Source organism: Vulpes lagopus, chromosome 1, assembly GCF_018345385.1.
Source record: "Vulpes lagopus strain Blue_001 chromosome 1, ASM1834538v1, whole genome shotgun sequence".
NCBI lineage: Eukaryota > Metazoa > Chordata > Mammalia > Carnivora > Canidae > Vulpes > Vulpes lagopus.
Window position 1 is genome coordinate 10,704,484 of NC_054824.1, and position 25,512 is coordinate 10,729,995.

At 34.5% G+C, this 25,512-nt stretch overlaps 1 protein-coding gene across 6 annotated transcripts in view; it reads left to right on the top strand.

Annotated features, from left to right (window-relative positions):
- The window catches only part of HACE1 (HECT domain and ankyrin repeat containing E3 ubiquitin protein ligase 1), a 108,180-nt gene that overhangs the window by 77,038 nt on the left and 5,630 nt on the right, over positions 1–25,512 (top strand). For all 6 annotated transcript variants that reach the window (XM_041771114.1, XM_041771127.1, XM_041771134.1 and 3 more), the window contains 7 exons: positions 60–157; positions 366–453; positions 5,275–5,424; positions 5,948–6,144; positions 12,400–12,531; positions 19,955–20,053; positions 20,332–20,402. In XM_041771114.1, the coding sequence (XP_041627048.1) occupies positions 60–157; positions 366–453; positions 5,275–5,424; positions 5,948–6,144; positions 12,400–12,531; positions 19,955–20,053; positions 20,332–20,402 (835 nt within the window). The remainder of the gene's footprint in view (positions 1–59; positions 158–365; positions 454–5,274; positions 5,425–5,947; positions 6,145–12,399; positions 12,532–19,954; positions 20,054–20,331; positions 20,403–25,512) is intronic.

Below are 25,512 nucleotides of genomic sequence, written 5' to 3' on the forward strand. Positions count from 1 at the left end.
ACAAAATATTAGTTCTTGAAAGTTCTAATATATAAAATTAACCAATGCTACATATTTAGATTCTATTTTTAGGAGTAGCTGTGAAGTTGTGTCAAAAGCAAACTGTGCAAAGCTAAAGCAAGGAATTGCTGTACGGTTCCATGGAGAAGAAGGCATGGTGGGTATAAAAATAAGTGCTGTTATATAAAAGATATAAAAGATATAAAATCTTTTATATATAAAAGATTGAAACGCGCACTTGAATAAAGTTCAGTACATAATTGAAAAGGGAGGAAATTAGAAATGATTTTAATTTATTATTATTCAGAAAAAAATTTCCCCATTATATATTTTGTTAATACTTAATTTTGTTTTCTTGAACTCAGGGCCAAGGTGTTGTGCGTGAGTGGTTTGATATTCTGTCTAATGAGATAGTGAATCCTGATTATGCATTGTTCACCCAGTCAGCTGATGGTAAGTTGTACAGTCTACATGACTTTTTCTGTGGCTTCTCATATTTTCAAACTACTTCAGTGCACTTTATCCTTTGATTCCCATAGTAATTCTATGAGCTAGGTGTGGAGTATTCCCATATCATAGAAAAGAACATTGAAATTCAGAGTTTTTATCTACATTAACATAGTTAATGAGCAGTAGGATCATGAGTGGAACCTGATTCAGTCTAGCATTCTTTTTTTAAAAAAATATTTTATTTATTTATTTGAGAGAGCGAGAACACAGATGGAGAGGGAGAGGGTGAAGCGGACTCCCTGCTCAGTAGGAGTTCGATACGGGGCTCAATCCCAGAACCCTGGTATCATCATGACCTGCCAAAGGCAGACATTTTACTGACTGAGCCACCCCAGGGGCTCCTCAGTCTAGCATTCTGTTCTCTAAATAGTTGGTTCTCAAATATTTATCTCAAGGACCAGTTCTGGCTCCAAGGAAGCTTTCATCAGTTCTTTATAAAGTAAAACTAAATTATCCAATTTAAGGATTGTCCTTAAACTACTTTTTTGAGTTAAAATCTCCTTTTCTGAAATAGTGCTAGTAGATGGACTTAAATATTAATTTGGAAAAATTCAAATTTGCTAACCCTATTTGAGTTTCCAAGTCTTACAATTTTTTTTTGTATATATATTTTTTTGGAGTTCAATTCGCCAACATATAGTATAACACCCAGTGCTCATCCTGTCAAGTGCCCCTCCACCCCGTCAGTGTCTGTCACCCAGTCACCCCGTCCCCCTGCTCACCTCCCTTTCCACTACCCCTTGTTCATTTCCCAGAGTTAGGAGTCTCTCATATCCAGTGACCCTCTCTGATACTTCCCACTCATTTTCTCTCCTTCCCCTTTTAATCCCTTTCACTATTTTTTATATTCTCCGAATGAATGAAACCATATAATGTTTGTCCTTCTCCGATTGCCAAATCTTAAAATTTAATTGGTCATAAAAAACAAAGTCTAGAAATCATGGTATTAAATCTTAACTTATAATCTACTTATGTATAGTAACTTAGTTTTCAGTCCTTTTAAAAGATTGAAACCTGGCCAATTAAAAAAAGCTCTTCTTATTTTATAATAGAGATGAACCTTTTATTGAAATAGTGCTTCTGACTTGCATAATTCTAATTTGATATTGTAGGCTAAATGGAAGTGGTTACCACCTCATCTATGAGGAATATTTGACAATTCTCTAACTTGAGAAAGACATATACAAGTGAAGAAGGGATTTCAGATTTATTTATTTGTTTGTTTGTTTGTTTGTTTATTTATTTATTTATTGGGGATTTTTTTTTTTTTATTTATTGGGGATTTTTAAATGCTTTACACAGTTGCTTTTATTTCCTGAAAATCATTTCTTTCCTAATGTTTAAGTTGTTTTGTTTGTTTTTTTATATATGTATAAGGAGAGAATGCATCATTAATTGTACCTTCTCATCTCTAACCAAACCAGCAGGCAAAACTCCACTAAGAAAGATGACTTTAGGAGTGGTAAGGTGGAGATCCCTGGGTGGCGCAGCGGTTTGGCGCCTGTCTTTGGCTCAGGGCGTGATCCTGGAGACCCGGGGTCGAATCCCACGTCGGGCTCCCGGTGCATGGAGCCTGCTTCTCCCTCTGCCTGTGTCTCTGCCTCTCTCTCTCTCTCTCTGACTATCGTAAATAAAAAAGTAAATAAAAATAAATAAATAAAAAAAAAAAAAAAATGAGTGGTAAGGTGGTGGTGGGCTGCAGTGATGTTAGGGAACAGGTATTCACCTGTGTGCTGGGCTCCTCAGACACACATGGTCTGTTTGAAGGTATTGAGGAATATGTGACTATCTGTTTTAAGTCTGTAACTTCTGATTATTTGCTCTGAGGTGAATTTGGTGTCTTGGTTGTTTTTATGACAAGTTTGAGGAGATGCTGAGTTTAGTTAGGCCTGATCTTTGAAGAAAGATTTAGCATTAGAGCATTATATTTTAGATTTATTTCATTTCTTTATAGTCCCTTATTCTGAGTCTGTTTAGTTTCATACCTGAAAAAAAACAGATTTGGTGTGGAATCTTCAGTCAAGGTAATGTCTCTTACTATGACTGTATTAGCAGAGCATATATTGAAGCATAGAGATCATAAAGATTGTGATTTGTCCTTTTTTGTAAGCCATGTAAGTCTTCTCTTTGGGGTCACAGTATTCATAAATTAAAATCTCAGTGAAATAGTTCCTGTTCTTAAGTTTAGTTGATATGAAGGGACTTACATTAAAATTTTCAATTAAAAATTCCAAAATATGGGAAATGTTTGGATAGTCCTCATGTCTATAATAATTTCTTTAAAACTTGCTTTCTAATTAAATTAAGATGCTTACTGTAGCATCTCAGCCTTTGACCCTGGATGTGAGTCCTGCCCTGCTCCTCTTGTTATCTTGGGCCAGTAAATGTAACCTTTCAGGATCTCAATTTTTTCCATTTGAAAATGGTGATAATGAATGTTTTGTAATGTGGTGAGAGACAAATCAATTAGCTGTTACGTAAAAAGTGCTTAGTCGGGATCCCTGGGTGGCGCAGTGGTTTAGCGCCTGCCTTTGGCCTGGGGCGTGATCCTGGAGACCGGGGATTGAGTCCCACGTCGGGCTCCTGGGGCATGGAGCCTGCTTCTCCCTCTGCCTGTGTCTCTGCCTCTCTCTCTCTCTCTCTCTCTGTGTGTGTGTGTGACTATCATAAATAAATAAAAAATTTAAAAAAAAAGTGCTTAGTCTGGTGCCTGGCACATTAAAAGCAGAAATAATTATTAGCAGCTATTATTGTGTGGAAAATGATATTTTCTTGTTCACTGGGATTTTTCTGAGGTAATGAAAATAGCTGTGTCATAGTTACATTTATTTTGAACTTAAAACAGAACCCAAACTTTGTGTTCTGTTTTAAGTAGTTTTCAAGTTAAAAACCTATTACTTCTTTCCTGAGTAGTTTTAAACTATTACTGCAGGAAAAAAATAGATTTTTCCCCCATTTGTTTCCTTCTTTATTTTTTTTCATTTCTCCTTTTCCTTATCTGTTCTTTTTAATAACATAGATTTCCAAGAAAGTACTTAGCAAAGGAATCACAGACCTAGGGGACAAGGTTGAGTTATCAAAGATCTTTGCTGATCGATTCGATAGCCTTAGCACTCACTATTTTTATTAGCCTTAGCATTCAAAATTTGTGACTATTCTTATATTACTATATTTTTGGCATTATAGTTATGTTTGTCCTTGAAGTCTTTTTTCATCTAACAAAACTTTTCTTTGACTTTTCATACCCAGTCTTTCGCATGACTGGGAATGATTCTTAAAAGGTACTTGACAGTGAATGACTAGCTTCATGTGGCCCTTTTAAGTCAATCAACCATAAGCTTCTAAGTTTTTACCTTCGATCTAAGTAAACTGATCTCAGCAATGTAGTCTTGTGCCAGTAGTGAAAAGTCAAAGATCAGCAACGCACAAAGTGAATTATTGTCAAAATATATATACCAAATGACCAAACATCTCACTTTCCAAAACTTTCCACTTTTCCTTTATTTTATGTTATTTTTGGATACTATTTCATTAGATTAAGCAGTTATTCTTTTGTTGGGTGTAAGTGCCTAGAAGAGTAGTAAATAGCAAAAGCTCAATAAATATTTGTTGAATGTATGAGAGTTGTGTTCACAGTTAGTGATCATTACAGAAAAATACAAAAAGAGTTCTTTAAAGTTGAGGTCTTGGTATTAGATTTTCCACTGCACTAGATTGTTTTTAGACTTTTGTTTGCATCATCATAAAATATAGAACATAAAACTACTATTTTAAATTCACTAGCATTAAGTATGTTGGCAGTGTTGTGTAACCATCACCACTATCCATTTCCAGACCTTTTTCCATATAAGTGGAATCATACTAGGTTTTGACAGTAATTGGTAACTCTTGCTTTTGCCAGTGGGTGGCTCAGTTGTTCAAGTGTCCAACTCTCGGTTTCCGCTCAGGTCATGATCTCAGGGTTGTGAGATTAAGCCCAAGTAGGCCTCTGGGCTCACTGGAGAGTCTGCTAGAGATTTTCTCTTTCCCTTTCCCTCTGTCCTCCCCTTGCTTGCACATGCTCTCTCACCCTCTCTCTCTCTCAAATAAGTAAAATCTTTTAAAAAAATAAAGTTGATTATTTGTTGCGAGGAATAATCAGTTGACTTGTGGATTTAGGTGATTGGTAAAAGGCATCAAGTTCATCACTTAAGAACAGTTGTAGTTTAAAATTTTTAGTTATTCTTTTTTAGTGCTCTATTCCATAAGGAGCAAAAAGTGTGAAAATCTGCTGCACTGGGTGTGTATAGATGAATGAAACTATGCCTGCCCTAATTCACAGCCTAGTATTTCTATACTGCTGAGGAAAATGTGTTATTTATGTTATCTTTTAGTATATTATTTCCAGGATCTCTCTGACACATCTTCTAACTGCTTTCAGTTAAAAGTATTCTAAAATTTTCTCTGCAAAGATTTACTCTGATAAGTATGTGTGAATTAATGATTATCTTCTGACAATTCCATTGTCATGTATTCCACAAAGAACATTCTGGTGGAAGTTTATACATAATGTAACCCTGGTTTTACTGAAGTTGTATATGAACTGATTTATCAGCACTGAAAATGATCTTTCTTCTGCATCTGGATTCCTAGAAATAAATTATTTCATATTTATTTCATATTTATTTTAATAGGAACAACTTTTCAGCCTAATAGCAATTCCTATGTAAATCCTGATCACTTGGAATAAATTATTTCGTATTTATTTCATATTTATTTTAATAGGAACAACTTTTCAGCCTAATAGCAATTCCTATGTAAATCCTGATCACTTGAACTATTTCCGGTTTGCTGGACAGATCTTGGGATTAGCTTTGAACCACAGGCAGCTGGTCAACATTTACTTCACAAGATCGTTCTATAAGCACATTCTTGGTATGGCTCTACTGTTATTTCCATAGGCATTTATTTAAAATGTTTTTCTTAGAATCTTAAGGAAAAAACTAAGTAGATAAGTGGTGGTGTTTTGGATGAGGTAATTTTTATTTCACTTGGAAGCTATCTGTATATGTAAGGCATTTGGGAGCCTGGGGGAGTAAAAAAAAAAATCTACTTTTTTTGCTGAAAAAATTGTTGATCATTTTAGTGTATATATGTTTATGCTGAGGATGCATTTTAGTATGAATACACTTAAGAGAATTGGCACTTTTTGAAGGATCTGATAATTTTCCTGTGTAGCGATTTCAAAGAAAGATTATATTATAAAAATGTGGAAAAACCCACAAACTTAAAGTTAACAGACTTCCAAATCCAGTAATTAGCCTCCATTTTAAATCATGCTGTGAATTGGGTTATATTTTGCAGTTTTATGGAATATCTGTAGAGGGCAGTATTTTACCATTAAACAAGGAAAGGCAGAAGCATTTAGACTCTAACTGCTCTATGTTTGCATTTTTAGGTATCCCTGTAAATTACCAAGATGTGGCATCCATTGATCCAGAATATGCCAAAAATTTGCAGTGGATTTTAGATAATGACATTAGTGATCTGGGTCTAGAACTAACCTTTTCTGTTGAAACTGATGTGTTTGGAGCAATGGAAGAGGTGCCTTTGAAACCTGGGGGTGGAAGTATTCTTGTGACACAAAATAACAAAGTGAGTATTCAAATATTTATCTTAGCCATTGTTTGTAACTTGGCCCTGATAGTTTGCTGATTACTCTAGCCTCCTGACATTAGCTAGAAAAACTTTGCTGTTAAAAGAGTTTCATAACATTTTATAATAGATAAAATATTTAAATTAACTAAACCATCAAATATCAAACTTTGAGTTAGGAAGGATCATTTTACTATTGTGTTAGATAGCTGAGGCAGTTCCTGAAACAGCCTTAGAGCACAATTCATTGGATATGTAAATTGGGCATCTCTTTTTTGAAAAAATTGACTAGAGATAGAAGTTTACATCAAGATCATCACATTCGTGATGTTTAAACATTTAATGCTTACTCAATAAGCAACTTGATTAATTTTTTAAATAAAAAGTCTTTAGAAAAATAACCTGCATCTTAAATTGATTGCTTGCTTTAAGATTTTTAACATATTCAGTTTACAAATAAAAATTTCAAACCATGTTTTTTAGAGATTTTGTTATTTTTTAACATATATTTCTTTTATGAACTTTTTTGTTACTTTAGGGCTAGCTTTTTACTTCCTTGTCTCTATAGGAATAAAGTTATAATGTCCCATTTGGAGCTCAACTTCAAAATCTGTAAGCATAATGAAGCGTAAATGAGTTGCCAAACTTGTTAGTACGAGAAAATCTGTGTAAGCTGATCTCCACATGGGGGAGTCATTTATTCCTAAATTTTATGGAAAGGCTTTGGAAATTATACAGGGAAAATTTTCATCCGAATAGATGAAAATACCTTTGTTTAAAAAGGAGTACATTAAATAAATACAAATGTTGTAGGCAGAAGAATGTATATCAGTTCCACATTTGAAACATAATGCTCTTTTAAATTTAATTTTGTATCTGTCAATTTGTTTAAAAATCTTAAAAAATAATAAAACTAAACTCTGGTGTCACTTTTGAAAATGGCTGAATTACCAGAAACTGAACATTTACATTTAAATAGTATTTTCTTCTTTCTTGAAAAGTTTTGCTTTTACTTTTCACTTTCTCTTTTTTATTCTTGACCAAAAGCTAGAATCATGGAACCATAAAATTTGAGTTAGAAGTGACAGGTTTTCTTACAACTTCAGTGCTGTCTCCTAGAACTGAAGAGTAAGCTACATGAGTTTTAAGTGCTAATAACATTTTTACAGTGAATCATCAAGTTCATTCTGCCTGGGAGAGAAAGAAATAGGGGTGGGATAAGACAGGATTTCAGGGAATAGAGGAGATGGCATGGGAGTTGAATTATAGAGGAGAAGCATTAAATGGCCAAATAGGAGTAAGGGGGGGAAAACAGAAATGTTCTGGGCTTATAGGAAGTTAAGGATGACAGAGCATGATGTGTTCAGGGAACCACAGGTATTTAAGAGTTGTAGATCTTAGCTTGGATTGCAAAATAAATGAGTGGTAAAAGATGAGGGGAGTAGTCAGGGGCCAAATTCTGAAAGACTGCATCCACAATAAAGAATTTGAAAATTATTCTGAAGACTATAGGAATGATTGCAGACATTATAGAGGCAAGTTTCATCAATGGATTCCGTTTCTTAAAAACACACAAAAACAAACTGTGCTTAGAGTGTCAAGAATGAATTGAAGTGGGTCAGTACTGGAGTCAGGGCAACTGATAGGTGGTTTTGGTATTGATGTGGGGATGCATGAGGATTTCATAGGACAATGGCAGGGGGGATGGAGAAAATGAGATAATTTCTTGCCTTTTTTTGACATATCTGCTTATTCCTACAAAAGAAATCTGGTTATCCTTTGGAGTTCTCAGTAGAGAAATTTTCACTGAGAACTCTTACATACTAGAGCAGTAATAAGTAGATAAACTGAAGAAAGAAGCTTTTATCACTAAAGGATATATATTCAAACAGTTAATTGAATTATGCCAACAGTAATGCCATTTAAACTGTTAATTATTAAAAAAATAACTATTCCAAACTGTTCTACAAATGTGGCCCAATTTTTTCCTCTGCTTAGAGGAAGGAAAAAAAGAACATCTTGTTTTCACTAGTAAAAGTTAACTTATTTAAGTAAATATGGTTTATTTAGCTGTCTTTCAAAAAACAAGATTTTCAGGGAAAGAAACAGCTTAAAAATGTGTTTATTTTCAGGGCACTTGGGTGGCTCAGTTCATTAAGTGTCTGCCTTCGGCTTAGGTCATGATCTCAGGGCCCTGGAGTTGAGCCTTGCATCAGGCTTTCTGCTCAGCTGAGAGCCCGCTTCTCCTTCTGCCTCTGCCTGCTGCTCCCCCTGCTTGCGTTCTCTCTCTCTCTCTCTCTCTCTCTCTGTCAAATAAATAAATAAAATGTAAAAAAAAAAAAAATGCTTTTATTTTCAACATCACTGCCATTCCTCAGAAGACATACTTTAGGTTCAAAGCCTGAAAAGAGGGGATCCCTGGGTGGCGCAGCGGTTTGGCGCCTGCCTTTGGCCCAGGGCGCGATCCTGGAGACCCGGGATCGAATCCCACGTCAGGCTCCCGGTGCATGGAGCCTGCTCTGCCTGTGTCTCTGTCTCTGCCTCTCTCTCTCTCTCTCTCTCTGTGACTATCATAAATAAAAAGAAAAAAAATTAAAAAAAATAAAGCAACTTCTAATCAGGTAATGATGCAGATCTCTTTAAAAAAAAAAAAAAAAAAAAAAAAGCCTGAAAAGAAGTTAAAATTTTAAGGAATATTTCTGAGAATTGATTATTATTTATTCCACATATGCAGAAGACTAGGAGATTATTAAAACAAAATGTTTCTATAAATATGGACATATAATTTTACTGGAACATAATGTCCACAAGTTCAGTCTTCCTAATCTCAGTGTTATGTTTTTCGCTTAACAGTTTCTTTTTTGCTTATCTATTTTATATCAGTTACCAGAGTCAGAGTTAAGCCAGAAAAAAGTTGCTAAGGCTCTTTTTTGTTGCTGTTGTTTCCATGCTGAGGCTTTCCAATTGAAAGCTTTCGATATATTAATATACTTCACTAGTAAAAGTATTAAGATTCTTTAATATGATTAATTCTTCAATTTAATTCTTTGGCATTTGGTACTATTTTATGCCTTCAAAGAATAGACCATATATCTCAGGTGGGAGCAAATATGACTCCTAGGATATGCCATCTGTTAGGGATAAAAAGAGATCCCCTGTCCCCAAGTTATATCAATCTCTTATAATAACTTGAAAGAAAATGATAGCTTAGGTTTAATTGTGCAACTCTATGTGAACTGATTGTCATCTGTTTCCTTTGTGAACTGATTGTCATCTGTTTCCTTATTGAAGCATGTAAGATATTTGATGTAGTTATGCAGGAGCTTAAAGTGTGGGGAGGCGAGTCACTTGGATTCATAGGTAGTGGGAATGTAGCCAGCATATTTCTGCACAGTATGAATTGTCATACTATTAGTGTGTAATAATAGTGGATGTTCATAGTAATATTGTATCATCAAGAAAGTGTTAATTTATGTTCCATTTGAGGATGTGTAATGTTTAAGGAAGGAGGAAAACATTGTAGCTCAGTTGGATTTGTATTTTCGTCTTTCTTCACAGTTATCTTTCAGCTTTATGGAAAACTTTATTTTACTAAATATCTCAGTAGGATTTGTGGTGGTTAGGATTTAATTATTTTTCTGAGAAATAATTTAGACCAAGATTCATCCACATTTAAATTAACTTAACATGGAAACTAGTATTTGAAGGTGCTCATTTCCACAAATTGATATGCAATAACTATGGGTCAAAGTTACAGAAATAAATATTGAAAATATTTAGAATATTAGAATAATATTTTATATTAGAATAGAAGGAAACATGTAAGGAATGATTAGTATACTCGTGGAAATTAATTTTTGAAAAAATGTGTGAGGAAATAATAGGAATTAATTTATTGAAAACAGAATGTGTACTATTCTGATAAATACGAAATGCGGTGGCAAATTAAAATAGGTAAAGTAGGATCCCTGGGTGGCGCAGCGGTTTGGCGCCTGCCTTTGGCCCAGGGCGCGATCCTGGAGACCCGGGATCGAATCCCACATCGGGCTCCCGGTGCATGGAGCCTGCTTCTCCCTTTGCCTGTGTCTCTGCCTCTCTCTCTATCTCTCTGTGACTATCATAAATAAATAAAAATTAAAAAAAAATTAAAAAAAAATAAATAAAATAAAATAGGTAAAGTATCTTGAGCAATTCACAAATCTTTTATTTTTGAGAGAGAAAGTGCTTGTGCACATGTGTGGGGTTAGGGGAAGGGAGGGGGACGGTAGAGGCAGAAGGAGAGAGAATCTTAAGCAGTCTTTATGCCCAATGTGGAGCCAGGCATGGAGCTCCATCTCACACCCTGATATCATGACCTGAGCCAAAGTCAAGAGTCAGACACTTAACTGACTGAGCCACACAGGCATCCCACAAATCTTTTACTTTTATGCTTCATGATTTAAGGTCTTAAACAATAATTATTGAATAGCACCATAAGATTCTAAGAACAAATCCTTCTGGAAAAAAGCTACTCTTGTTAAGGGAAAAGGGGGTCTCACTAGCGCCTTAAACATTAATGAATGAATGGAGCAGAAAAATTGTAGTGTAGTCAGTTTAGTTAGAGCAGACATAAACTAAAAGGTAATGATGTGCTAATGTTGAAATCACTGCTGGTTATAATTTGAACAGTGCTATATATATTATTTCCTGGATGGGACCTGAAAAATCTAGTTTATGTTTCTGTTTGATTGGCACACAATTTTGTCTCCCTCTCTCTAGTAACGACCTAAATGTAGTAACTGATTAATTCCTGTGCAGTAAAGAAAAGCTTTTGGATGGTAGGGCATGGGATTTGGGAGTGGGAGTAGACTGAATAGCAGAGATGACAGCTTTTCCTGTGCTAGATTGCACCAGAGGCCACATGGGGCTTGGGGAGAACTGTGGGGAATCTACCATGACACTTCTGTAGCTTTGACATGTATGGAGAATCCATAGCCAGCGGTTATATATAATTTGCTAGCTCAGTGGTTGTGGTTTTCCTTTCCCCCCTGGAGTATGTTTGGGGAGTGGGGTTGGACAGAGCATCAGATTAGTGCCAAATAAATAAAAGAAGGAGCCTAAAACAGGCTTGCTTTGGTGAGAACTATGTATGGTATATTGCTTTTAAGTCACAAAGTTTCACTTAGATATAATTATAAAGTTATAACAATTGATAGAATTGACTGATAGGTATGGTAATTGATCCTTGTCTGAGCCAAAATACATTCTTTATTTCCAGTTAAATTTTAAGTGACACTGTTTTCAGGAATGCTGTATTTTTTGTTTGTTTGTTTTTGGGGGGATGTATTTTAAAATGAAATGTGTAAAAATAATTTACCTTAATTCAGAATCAAATCGAGTATGGTTAAACCACCCATGTTATCAAGTTCTGAGTATATATTACATGCACTAGTTGAATGTGTGCATTCCCTCAGATATTTGTTGAACATTTACAAAGTGACAGCCACTTTTTTAGGAGCTGGGAATATATACTGGTAAACAAAACAGAGCCCCTGCCTGCAGAAAGATTATATTCTAATGAGATATTTCAGTCAGAGGCACCAGGAAGTATAGACACTGAGGTCTGAACAAGCTTATGTTTGGGGAGTAGAGAGAATGAACCAGGGGGAGAATGAAAAGGAATGAGATGAGAGAGCAAAGCAGAGGTTGGATCATTTAAGGCCTTATAGGCTAGGAATGTGATTTGAATTTTACTCAAGTCACTATAGGGGTTTTGTTTGTTTTAGGGAGGGAGAGAGGGGACTGAACCGACTGAGCCTCCCAGGTGCCCCTCGTAGTGTTTTGAGGAGTAATGTGATCTGAATTATATATAAAACATTACTTATATATTTTTAAAAATCACTTGGTGTTATGGAAGAAGCTGTATAGAGGGAAAAATGGAAACAGATACCACATGTTATAGTAATCCAGGTGAAGATGATGGCTTGGACCAAGGTGCTAGAAGTGGAGGTGGTGAGATTGAGAATGTTTTTTGGAGGTAGTTCTAATAGCACTCACTGATACAGCATATGAGAAAAATCATGGGTGATTGATTCCTAGGATTTTGGCCTAAGTAGTGTAGCTATTGGTAGATTATGGGTTTACTGTGGTTTATGAATAATGGTACCAAATTAATTCCAAACCTTCACCTCTTCAATGAGAAATGATTGTATCAACAGTATCTTTATGTATGTGAAATTGAAAAAAAAAAATCCTCACTTTTTTTTTTCTTAATAGGCGGAGTATGTCCAGCTTGTTACTGAACTTCGAATGACAAGAGCCATTCAACCTCAGATCAATGCTTTTTTACAGGGTTTTCATATGTTCATTCCGCCTTCCCTCATACAACTTTTTGATGAATATGAATTGGTAAGGAAAAACATCAGTTCTCTGTGGTTGCAAAACAATACAAGACTCCAGTTGCTATAATTTAGAAATAATTTTGGAGTACTATGATGAATGAAATCATATATGATAAGACATTATAGTCTAATGTTTATGTTTAGAGACTTGTTACAAGATTTGTGAATGTGGTTCTCTTAAGCTTGATAACCAGAGTAACAATTCCTTAGTGTGAAGTGGGGTGAGGTGGTGATAAACAAAGATGAAACACATATAAAAGTATTTTACATGGGAGATGTTGAAGGCCAGTCTTCTCAAAAGCAATATTCATAGTACAGTTCACCCTTGAACAGCATATGTTTGAACTGTGTGGATTCAAACTTAAACGTGGATGTTTTATAGTATAATGCTATAGCTTCTTTTTCTTCCTTTTGATTTTCTTTACTTTTTAAAGATTTTATTTATTTCCTTGAGAGAGAGAGAAAGAGAATGCATGAGTTGGGAAGGAGCAGAGTGGGAGGGAGAAGGAAGAGGGGAAACAATCTTACAGACTTGGCACCGAACATGTGTGAGGTTCCATCTCACAATCTTGAGATCATGACCTAAGCCAAATGAAGAGTCGGACACTCAACAGACTAAGGCTCCCAGATGCCCCTTCCTTTTGATTTTCTTAATACTATTTTCTTTTTCTAGTTTACTTATTCTAAGAATATGAAATGTAATACAAATAACAAAATATATATTTATAGTTTATGTTATCAGTAAGGCCTCTGGTCAACAGCAGGCTATTAACAGTTAAGTTTTAGGGGACTTCAGATGTTACACATGGATTTTGACTTCATGGGGTCAGAGTTCAAGCAAAAATGAACTCGTAGGAATTTTTTTATTAGATCATATGAGGTATAAAATAATGATAACTTCTTAATCATTCTGAATAGAAGAATTAGTTTTTATTGTATTCGTTTAATTTCTCTAGCTGCTTATTTTACCATATATATCATTTTATCATTTTCCATTTTAAATCTATATGGAGTCCTCTCTTTGCCCGCCTCCAGTTTCTAATGTTTGTATTGCTCTTTTAATTTGCTTGCTTTTTACTGTGACCTAACAGGATTTCTAATTTTATATGATTTATGTTTGTATTTTCCCTCATATCCTTTTTCTCTCATTATTGATAATAAATTATTTTCAGACTCTTTGAGTTGTCTAACTCCTTACTAAAATGTATTTTGAATAGAATATAGCTATTTTTTATTTAAAAATTATAATTTGGAATAGTAAATTTTAGAGCAACAGAAAAGTATCCTTTGTTTTTTATTATTCCCATAAAGTAGTTTTACCCTATGCCTTTCACTTTACTGTATGAATAAGTACATTGATTTATACCTTTTAATTTTACATATGTGCCAGTATTTTTAGTTTATCACTCATAGTATATTTTAGTATAGTACTGAATGGAATTTACTAGTTAATTTTGAAGCCCATTGTGACTCAGTTTCATTAAATGTCAGTTTTGAGGGGGGTTTTTTGTTTGCATTTTTAGGTTTAAGATTAATGGTTTTGTTTAGTATATAGACTGGTCTAGTTTTTGCATAGCAATAAGTTACTTTTAGCATTTAGAAATGGAGGAATATTTAGGAACTATTATTAAACATGACTGAAATGACTTTTTCTGTACTGTACTTACTAAATTCGCCTTGTAAAGTTCAGAACAGAATTTTACATCATTTTCTGGACCTGTATATAAAACAAATAGCAACAATGTAAATAATTGACGAAAACTTTGCCTCCTAATTTACTGATACTTCTAAATTTTACGAAACTTATTATTGATTTACAGTGTATGTAGAGAAAAGTATACACATCAGAAAAGTTTGATGAATTTTTACAAACTGAAGGCAACCATAAAATCACCCAGATCAAGAAACAAAAATCCTAGCACCCCAGATGTCCAATCCTGTCCTCCTCATCACTATCCCTCTTCTTGGGGAACCACTCTTCTGACCTTTTTTTCCCATTAACATTATTATTTTTTAAACTTATTTAAATTCAATTAATTAACATATGGTGTATTGTTAGTTTCAGAGGTAGAGTTCAGTGATTCATCAGTCTTATATTTGTTTTTTAAAGATTTTGTTTATATTTTAGAGAGAGCATGAGTAGGGAGAGAGGTGGAGGCAGAGGGAGAGAAAGAATCTCCAGCTGACTCCCTGCTGAGCACTGCGCCCAATGCGGGGCTCCATCTCAGGACCCTGATCCGAGTTTAATGCTTAACCAACTGAGCCACCTTGGTGCCCCATTCTGGCTTCTAAAAATATCTTAGATTAGGTTTCTGGTTTTTTAACTTAATGTAAATGGAATAATAACCTAGAATATATCTGACTTCTTTAGTTCAACCTTTTGTGAAAACTGTGCGTATTGTTGCATGAAGTTGTAATTTGTTCATTTTTATTGCATTCTAGTATTTCATTGTGTGTGTGTGTGTGTGTGTGTGTGTGTGTGTGTGTGTAGAAGTCTGTTCTACTCTTGATTGAACATTTGGCGGGTATTTTTCAGCTTTGGGTTATTTGTTTTTTTGTTTTGTTTTGTTTTTTTTTTTAATTTTTTATTTATTTATGATAGTCACAGAGAGAGAGAGAGGCAGAGACACAGGCAGAGGGAGAAGCAGGCTCCATGCACCGGGAGCCTGATGTGGGATTCGATCCCGGGTCTCCAGGATCGCGCCCTGGGCCAAAGGCAGGCGCTAAACCGCTGCGCCACCCAGGGATCCCGCTTTGGGTTATTTGAAATACTATTTCAAACATTCTAGTACATGCCTTTAGGAGGATATATGTATACATTTTTGAAATGGAATTACTGGGACATAAGGTGTGCATTTATTCTATTATAGTAGATATTTGCAAATAGCTCAAGTGATGTGTCAGGTTACATTCCCACCAATAAGTATGAGAGTTCTGGGTATTCCATATCTTCAGTAACACTTGATACTTTCTGTCTTTTTCACTTTTACCATTTTTGTGGTTCATGTCCCAGTGACCAATGAGTTTGAGTGCATTTATGTGTTCATTGGCCACTGGTATGCTGTTTTTTTTTTTTTTTTAAGTGTTTGCTGAAGTAATTTGTACATTCTTCTATGGTTTTCTGGTTTTTTGTTACTGATTTATAAGATTCTTTATAGGAGTCTTTGTTATCTATATTGTGAATATCTTGTACTCTGGTGTCTTTTAGTGAATAGAAGTTTTTAGTTTTAACACAGTTCAACATTTATCGCTTGCTTTTTCTTTTCTTTTCTTTTTTTTTTAATGGATGGAGCTTTTTTGGTTCTTTTTTTATGTTTAAGAACCTGTTTCTTATTCCAGGGTCATGAAGTTGTTTTCCCTTATTTTCTTCTAAAAGCTTTATTCCTTTATCTTTCATATGTAGGTCTGCTATTGTTAAGTTTTCAATTGTGATTGTATATAGAAGTAAAGTCAGGATTCTTCATCTGTCTTAGACTCTGGCTTTACTATGTTGAGCTGATTTCAGATGGAGGGATTATTTGGGAAGAGCAGTGTTGTCAGCATGATCCTGATTTATGCAGTGATGAAAATTATTATTAAAAACATAGGATGGAACTGGAGGGTATTATGCTGAGTGAAGTAAGTCAGTCGGAGAAGGACAAACATTGTATGTTCTCATTCATTTGGGGAATATAAATAATAGTGAAAGGAATATAAGGGAAGGGAGAAGAAATGTGTGGGAAATATCAGAAAGGGAGACAGAACATAAAGACTCCTAACTCTGGGAAACGAACTAGGGGTGGTGGAAGGGGAGGAGGGCGGGGGGTGGGGGTGAATGGGTGACGGGCACTGAGGGGGGGCACTTGACGGATGAGCACTGGGTGTAATTCTGTATGTTGGTAAATTGAACACCAATACAAAATAAATTTATTATAAAAAAATAAAAATAAATAAAAAATAAAAGAACCTTTTATATACATTGTCAAAAAAAAAAAAATAGTATTTGGGCAGCCCGGGTGGCTCAGCGGTTTAGTGCCTGCCTTCGGCCTGGGGTGTGATCCTGGAGTCCCAGGATCGAGTCCCACATTGGGCTCCCTGCATGGAGCCTGCTTCTCCCTTTGCCTATGTCTCTGCCTCTCTCTCTCTGTATCTCTCATGAATAAATAAAATCTTTTAAAAAATAAAATTAATAAAAATAAATAAATAAAAACGTAGTATTTGCCAGGCACTTCATATGTATTAACTTTTAAAATTTCCACAACAAAAAAAAATTAAAAATAAAAAAATAAAAAAAATAAAATTTCCACAACAGACCTCTGACAATTTTATAGATGAGGAAAACCAATCCAAAGAAGGTACAGAACTTCCTTCTATTCATACAGTATGTGTTAGCGCCACACTGGGAACCCATGGTCTGTGACCTAGAGTCCACTCTGTCTTCATCAATATGTCAAACTGTCTTTCAAAAGCATGAGTTATAAATGGGACCTGGATGACTTTATGTCTTTCCTAGGAAAGGGCTGTGCTAGACTGGGATAGGAAACCTTTTAAAAAGTTGGCATAGACATCTACAGTAAATGTGTGGTACCAGAATATTAACACATTGAGCCATATGAATTCTAGGTAAGCTAATGGCTATGAATATTTGCATGACTCCATCTCTGGCCATTCATATAGGATATGTATGTTATACCCATTTCCAGTAGACAAATTCATTTATTTTGTCATATTTTTTAAAACGAAATTATTGATTAGACTTGAAATCTTCTTGCTGTATGTTCTTTTTATTGTGGAATTTCCATTTCATCTACTTGTTTTTAATCACTGTAATAACTTTTTTTGCCCAGGTGTTAAGTGGGATAATAAAGATCTTTCATCCTCTTCACAAAAGTCATAATAATATATTAATGAAATGCTTCAACTTTCCTGAGAGAATATAGTCTCAGTCATTTTGAATCACAATTATTAATAATGAAAGCATACTTAATATTATTTAAAGCTTATATTCAGTCTAGAAGGGAAGAGGACTAAACTCTCATGGCTTATAAGAAATGTTTAAAATTCATCCCCACTCCCTTTTGGCAGATCTGTATCAGGGTCTTGCCAGGGAACAGAATTTCCCCAGATGGTTCAAATAGAAACTTAACAAAGGGGCTATTACAGAAGTGTGACGGTGTTAAGAATCACAAGAGTATGGGGAGACATCCAGAGACTAGCAACAGTGGAAAGCTTTATCATCCCTAGAATTGAAGAGACAGGTGGAGAAATTACATTAATCCCACCTTATCAAGAGGGAATCTGTTCCAACACCCCCAGTGGATGCCTGGAACCACGGATAGGACCGAATCTTGTATATACTATGTTTTTTCCTAAATATACATACTTAGGGTAAAGTTTAATTTATAAATTAGGCATAGTAAGAGATTAACAACTAATAGTAATATAATAACTAATAATATTTATAACAACAATAATATAACAATATACTATACTAAAAGTTACATGAATGTGGTCTCTCTCAAAATGTCTTGTTATGTGGTACTTACTTTAGTTCTTGTGATGATGTCAGATAAAATGTCTATGTGATGAGATGAAGTGAGGTGAATGATGTAGGCATCATGACTTAGCAGTAGGCTACTATTGACTTTCTGACAGTATGTTAGAAGGAGGATCACCTGCTTCTGGACCACAGTTGACTGTGGTAACTGAGACCACAGAAAGCGAAATTGTGGATAAAAGTAGGGACCTTCCTATTGTATTGCGAGGACCCTCTGAGAGCCTGACGCACCAATGAGGGGCATCCTGGTAGTAGCCGTGGTTGAGGATGCCGTGGTTGAGGATACATGGTTACTACAAAGATGTGCTGAGGCAAGGTGGAAATAAAAAATATCCTCACCTCCATAGGCCTGCCTGTTTCCCAGTGATGGAGCCCAGCCTAAAGCTGATAGGCAAGAAGAGCCAGTCAGTCTATAGGAATTGGTCTCCTGGGGTACAGAAAAGTGCAAAGAATGGTGGAGAATGTATTTGGATTGCTAAAATGGAGACTAATCAGAATATCCATCTAGGAAAAGTATTTTATAATACTGTGGAAAGAAGGAACAGAACACACCCTAGACCAGCCATTCTCAAACTTTTTGGTTTTAGGACATCCTTACAACAAAGTTTTTATCTATGTGGGTTATATTACCTGATATTTACTGTATTTGAAACTTAAAAAAACTGTTAAATATTTTCTTAACATAAAAATAACAAACCATTATATATTTACATAGGTAACATTTAAAAATTGAAAATTGCCGTTTCTAAAATGTAAAAATAGCGGGAAGAGTGACATTGTTTTACATTTTTGTAGGTTTACTTAATATCTGGTTAATAGAAGGCAACTAGGTTCTCATATCTGCTGTTGCATGTAATCACTTAAAATATGTTGTGTGCTTGAACTTTATGAAGAAAATCCAGACTCAGATATGTTGGAAAAGGGAGAACCTTGTAGACTCTGAATAAATCTTAGAAGCCCCCCAAGAGTTTTCACATCTCACTTCTTATTAGGTTTCATTAATTTTCTTCCGAGCACACCTCTATAATAGTCAGGTGTATGTTATGAGTAGTTGTTGTAGTAGTTAAACACATTGTATCTACATCTGTGACAACAAACTTAGCTGTTCTGGCTTGTTAGTACTTAGTTGAGTGTAGTGTATATTCATTCTCTTATTTGACCATGTAAACACATTCAACTGTGTGGTATGGGCTCATTGAGACATCTGGACAAGCTCCTTCCATGTTCTCTTTCCTCTTGGAAAACATATGGTAAATATTTTTTGACATTCTTAATTTTGTTTTTATTTATTTGATATTTTCATGTAAAGTGACTACCAAAAGTCATTAGGAAAATGCATTTTTTTTTTCTTACACTGTAGAATGTTGGCTTTAAAGGATCCAAATCATTCCAAAATAGATTTCTTCAAGGCCCTGAGTATGTTCTTTTTTTTTTTTTTGAATCACTTTTTATTACATTACCTGTTTTTATTATATTGCTCCTTTTTCCTTGTGATTAGAGCTTTTCCAATGATCTTTTCCTTTGCTTAAGCCAGGACTTATTCAGGTCTTTGTTGTCACTTTTATGTTGAGCCTATGGTCTCTTTAGAATTTAACAAATTCATAAAATTATTGCAAATGTAAACTTGTTGCATATGTTTGTGTATTTGTCTCATATGTTTTAATGGAATTTTATCAATGTGAAGGCATTGCCACATCTCAGCAATATTTGAGATTATCATTATGAAGAGTTCTCTCCCATGGAGTACTTGTTATTGATGACATGCAGAAACTATCACAAAAATAAATCAGTTTTACATGGGATTAGTTTCTAATTAAGGCAAATTTACTATTTAAATGTAATTTTTTTTTTCTCCCAATGAAGATTAATGAAATACTTTACCTCTTCCCCAAAGGAGCTACTGCTTTCTGGCATGCCAGAAATTGATGTGAGCGATTGGATAAGAAATACAGAATACACAAGTGGCTATGAAAGAGAAGATCCAGTTATTCAGGTAAAATCTCTCTAGAGCTTAGAATGAAGTTAAGTTTGCCACTTAATTTTATAAGCTTTTCAGCACTATTGGATGAAAACCTACATTAATTAACAAAGTAAAATTTTTCCCTAAACTTTTCTCCTGGGATAATTGCATCTGAAAACTTTGTATGAAAGCATTTTTGATAAATGAGTTTCATAGAATAAAATATGCTTTATGAATATTACATATTCTCGGGTATTAACAAGTCTACAATTGCACTGAAATATGAGTTAAGTTTTTTTTGTTGTTGTTAGTGGTTCTGGGAAGTTGTGGAAGGCATTACTCCAGAGGAGAGAGTTCTTCTCTTGCAGTTTGTTACTGGCAGGTAAGAAGTACTTTTATGCTAATGTGGAGGGAGATTAATGTGTTGCAGTTTTAATGGCTTAAATAGCCAAAATGCATTATTACTTTGAATTGTCAGTTTCTACCTCCTTTTCCATTTTTTTAGGTTATTAAGGATTTATTTAGCCATTAAAGATAAACGTATGGTAGTCCTCAATAAATATTTAATGTATAAAAAATAAACTATTCCAATCAGGACAATCAGCAATACAATACAATCAGCAATACAAAATACAGTGTATATTGTATTTTGTAATTTGGTAATCTTTTCATTGTATAGGTAAGTCAGTGATAGTGCCAAATTTTTAATATTTTTAGGTTGCTGGACAACACACACATACACACACGCGACATATATAATATCCATACTCAGCAGTTTTTCCTCCAGTTCTTACCAATTTTTTAAGATTTTATTTATTTATTTATTTATTTATTTGAGAGAGAAGCATGGGTGGGGGGAAGGTTGGAGGGAGAGGAAAAGAATCCCAAACAGATTCTGTGCTGAGTGAGGAGGCTTGATCCCATAACCCTGAGATCATGACCTGAGTTAAAACCAAGAGTCAGAAGATTAACTGACTGAGCCACCCAGGCGTTTCTCTTGCCAGATTTTAAAGTCTCAAGATGTATGGCCTAAAAAATAATTTGTGATACCACATGTCTTTGAAAAGTCTACTTTTGGGGCAGCCTAGGTGGCTCAGCAGTTTAGTACCAACTGCTGGATACCCGGGATCGAGTCCCATGTCAGGCTCCCTGCATGGAGCTTGCTTCTCCCTCTGCCTGTGTCTCTGCCTCTCTCTCTCTCTCTCTCTCTCTCTCTCTCATGAATAAATAAATAAAATCTTTTTTGGAAGTCTACTTTTAGGGTGATTAAAGCTTTAGAAAACTAGATGATTTTTAACCTCCTTTAACTTTCTGAAAGATGTTTTTAAAAATCTGATTTTCATTCTTAGTATCTTACAGTTTCATCTGTGCTGTTCTCTTTATGGGACTCATAGTTCCTTTGTTCCACTATAAATGTACCTCATTATTCTAGCAAAGTTGGAACATAAATGAAATTAGAACAAATAAGGAATACCACTCCCTGCTAGCAAAGTAATTTGATATATTGATAAGTAATTTGATATATTCACTTCTGTATTTTTTCTGTTTATTTTAAAAACATAATTGTGAGCATATGTCTCTATAAAATATATATAAAATATATATGTAATTTAAAGTCCACTATTTCCTTATTTTAATAGTAGCCCCATAACCATTTTAGAAAATTTGGAAGATGAAGAATATAGATAAAATAAAATGAAAATCCATTAAGTAATTAGATATAATACTTTAACATTTTGCTTTATTTTCTAAGTCCATTAACTGTGGAGTTAGAAAAATACTTGAAGTCACACTGTACTACACTATACATCTAATTTTTTTAACTTAAATTCAATTTGCCAACATACAGTATAACACCTAGTGCTCATTCCATCAACTGCCCTCCTCAGTGCTTGTTACCCAGCTCCTCATCCCCCACCCACCTCCCTTTCACTCTTAAATCTCATTTTGAACAATAAATAAAACATGAATAATCATTCAGGGTACCTGACTGACTCAGTCAGGAAAGCTTGAGACTCTGTATCTTAGGGTTGTAAATTGGGGTCCCCCTCTGGGTGTAGAGATTACTTAAAAATAAAATCTTAAAAAAGAGAGAGAGAATATGAATATTCACAGATCATAGAGTAAAGATAAAAAGAAAACCTTGTTTTAGTCTTGTGTCTTGGTTTTTTTTGGCTTCTTAATGCCAAGAAATACCCAGAGATTTGAATAATTTAATGAAAAGACTTAAAAATTATATATTCCATGTAGGAGGGTTAGACAATTTCTTTTTTTATTTTTAAAGATTTATTTATTTGAGAGAGAGAGAGCAAGAGTGCAAGAGTAGGGGGAGGGAAAGGCAGACTCCCTGTTGAGCAATGAGCCTGGTGCTATATGGGGCCCAACCCCAGGATGCTGGGATCATGACCTGAGCCGAACTCAGATGCTTAACCCACTGAGCAACCTAGACGCCCCAGGGTTAGACAATTTCTTTTCTTTCTTTCTTTCTTTTTTTTTTTTTTTTAAGATTTTATTTATTTATTCATAGAGACAGAGAGAGAGAGGCAGAGACACAGGCAGAGGGAGAAGCAGGCATCATACAGAGAGCCTGATGTGGGACTCCATCCAGGGTCTCCAGGATCACGCCCTGGGCTGCAGGCGGCGCTAAACCGCTGCGCCACCGGGGCTGCCCCGGTTAGACAATTTCAATTAAAAAAAAAAAATCACTTCTAATATCAGTGTCTCAGAATTTTTCCGACATACCTAAACTTTTACTTTCCTTTTCTTTTCTTTTTTTTTTTTTATTAAAAGATTTTATTTATTTATTCATGAGAGAGAAAGGGAGGCAGAGACACAGGCAGAGGGAGAAGCAGGCTCCATGCAGGGAACCCGATGTGGGACTCGATCCCAGGTCTCCAGGATCACACCCTGGGTCGAAGGCAGCACTAAACCACCGAACCACCCACCCAGGCTGCCCTACTTTTTTTTTTTTTTTTTTTTTTTTACGTTTTATTTAAGTAATATCTACACCCTACTTGGGGTTCTGACTCATAACTGCACATTAAGAGTTGCATGCTCTTCCAACTTAGCCAGCCGAGTGCCCCATAGATTTTAGTTTTTAAAAACACCATTCCTCTTTTATAGCTTTTAATTTAGCAGTATATTATTAAAAATTGTTCCATTTATAGATCTAATCTTTTTCATGGCTGCTTATTCTTCAGTTTATGGACCTCTCTTAATTAGTACTGTCCTTCTTTGCTAAATTTTCCTGTTTATAAATAATGCTGAACAAATAAGGAATTCTTGTACTTATACACTTGTGGGCCAGTTTGATTATTTATATAGAAAAAATTCTTAGAAGGGAAATTTTTGGATTCAAAAGTATGTAAATTTTTATAACCTGATATATATTGTTCATTTACCCTTTTAGAAAGATTTCAGTATTCATATCAACAGGGAATCAGGGGTCTGATTCCTTTTACTCTGTCAATTACAAGATATCATCATTTCTATTTTCATCTAATTTTTTATTTATATAATTTTTATGTAAATTGCTGGTCTTAATTTGTATGCATTATTCTATTGTAATTCATTTATTTATTTATGAAACATCTGTTTATTTGGGGGTGGGTTGTGGAGAGGGAGAAGAAGGAGGAGAGATTCCTAAGCAGACTCCCAGTTTGATCTCACAACCCCGAGATCATGACATGAGCTGAAATCAAGAGTCAGATACTTAACTGACTAAGCCACTGAGGCTCCCCTAGTGTCATTTTTTAAAAATTCAATTTTAAATGTTTATGTGGGATATTAATTCTAGTTTATCATTTGCCTTTTAAGTTCATTAAGTTAAATATTATAGATTTCCATGTAATTTAAAGTATACATGTATAAAATTGAAGTGATTAATTTTGTAAGTTGATATCAGTACTTTGTGGTTTTTAGAAATCCTTCTCCATTCTCTCAAGGTTTTATAAATATATATATATTTATATTTATATACAATATATACAAATATATTGTATACAAACATATATATTTGCATTTTTTCTGTAGTTTCTTATAATTCCTATTTTTACATTCCAGTTTTTAAGCCATCTGGATTTTATTTTGGTTTATGTATTGAGGTATAGAGCTCTTACTATTTTTCTAAATGATAATATCTAAACACCATTCAGTGGATTATTATATCTACGTCACCCCTCACCGCCACCATGATTTGGTTGGTATAAGTCTTTAAATTGCAGATAACAATTACAATTACTCAAGTTCTCTGGTACTAAAAATGTCTGTTAAGTTGCTGCTCTTGTAGAATGAAAAACTCTTATATTAGTAATACAGAGTGCGTCTCCCAAGTCAATCATATAGTCCTTGTTAGCAGTACTGAAAAGAATTGCACTGTTTATTATTTAACTGGTCATGAAGTATAGCTTGTGAATCCATTTAAACTGAGGTGAATGATGCGAGTAAAAATAGAAGCCAAGGAAGCTGAGGGGAACAACACAGAGCTAAGCTTCAACACCATGCTGAAGAAGCCACCATTCAATACAGTCTACAGAGTCCTTGTTTTGAATTCAGACTAAGTTTTAAGCTTTTTTAAACCTTAACCTTCATTTAGTATAGGCATAGAGTTTGCCATTCTAAACTTAGTATGTATTTTTTTATTCAGCCCTTTCTGGAAAATTCTGATTATCTATTTGTTTATATTTAGATGTTAAAATATCTTTTTCTATTATCCATAGTTTAGTGCAAACTTACTAAAAAGTCAAATGTGTTCCAATTATTATTAGATCCAATTATTTTCTATTATCCATAGTTTAGTGCAAACTTACTAAAAAGTCAAATGTGTTCCAATTATTAGAATCAGTGCAAAAAAAGTAATTTTTAAGTTTTTTTTTTAAGTATTTTTATGGTGTGACATTATTTTGTTGGTCTATCAGACTCTGTTAATTAAATGAGTTACTCTATTTTGTCCTTAACCCTTAAGAATAATGAAAATCAGACTTGAATTGTGTATAAAATTTCTATTTTATATGCATGTTGTTTATAGTAACTGTAATTTTACATTATATAATCCAAGTGTCATAATATTCAACCAAAGACCATTTCATTTATTTTTCTCACACATGCTAAAGCTTGATGAGCCATCTTAGCATAAGATTCACTGCTTATTCAGGTATTGGAGCATGGTCATATTTGTAGTTTAGAAGAAGAGTAGTTGGGCAGCCCGGGTAGCTCAGCAGTTTAGCGCCGCCTTGGGCCCAGGGCCTGATCCTGGAGACCCAGGATCGAGTCCCACATTGGGCTCCCTGCATGGAGCCTGCTTCTCCCTCTGCCTGTGTCTCTGCCTCCCTCTCTCTCTGTGTCTCTCATGAGTAAATAAATAAAATCTTTAAAAAAAAATTTTTAGAAGAAGAGTAAAGTTTCAGGGATTGCTTGTGAATATCAGTTTACAGTATAATTTTAGTTTAGATCTTAAAATTGGGAAACCTTCAGATTTTTAAGCTTATTTTTTA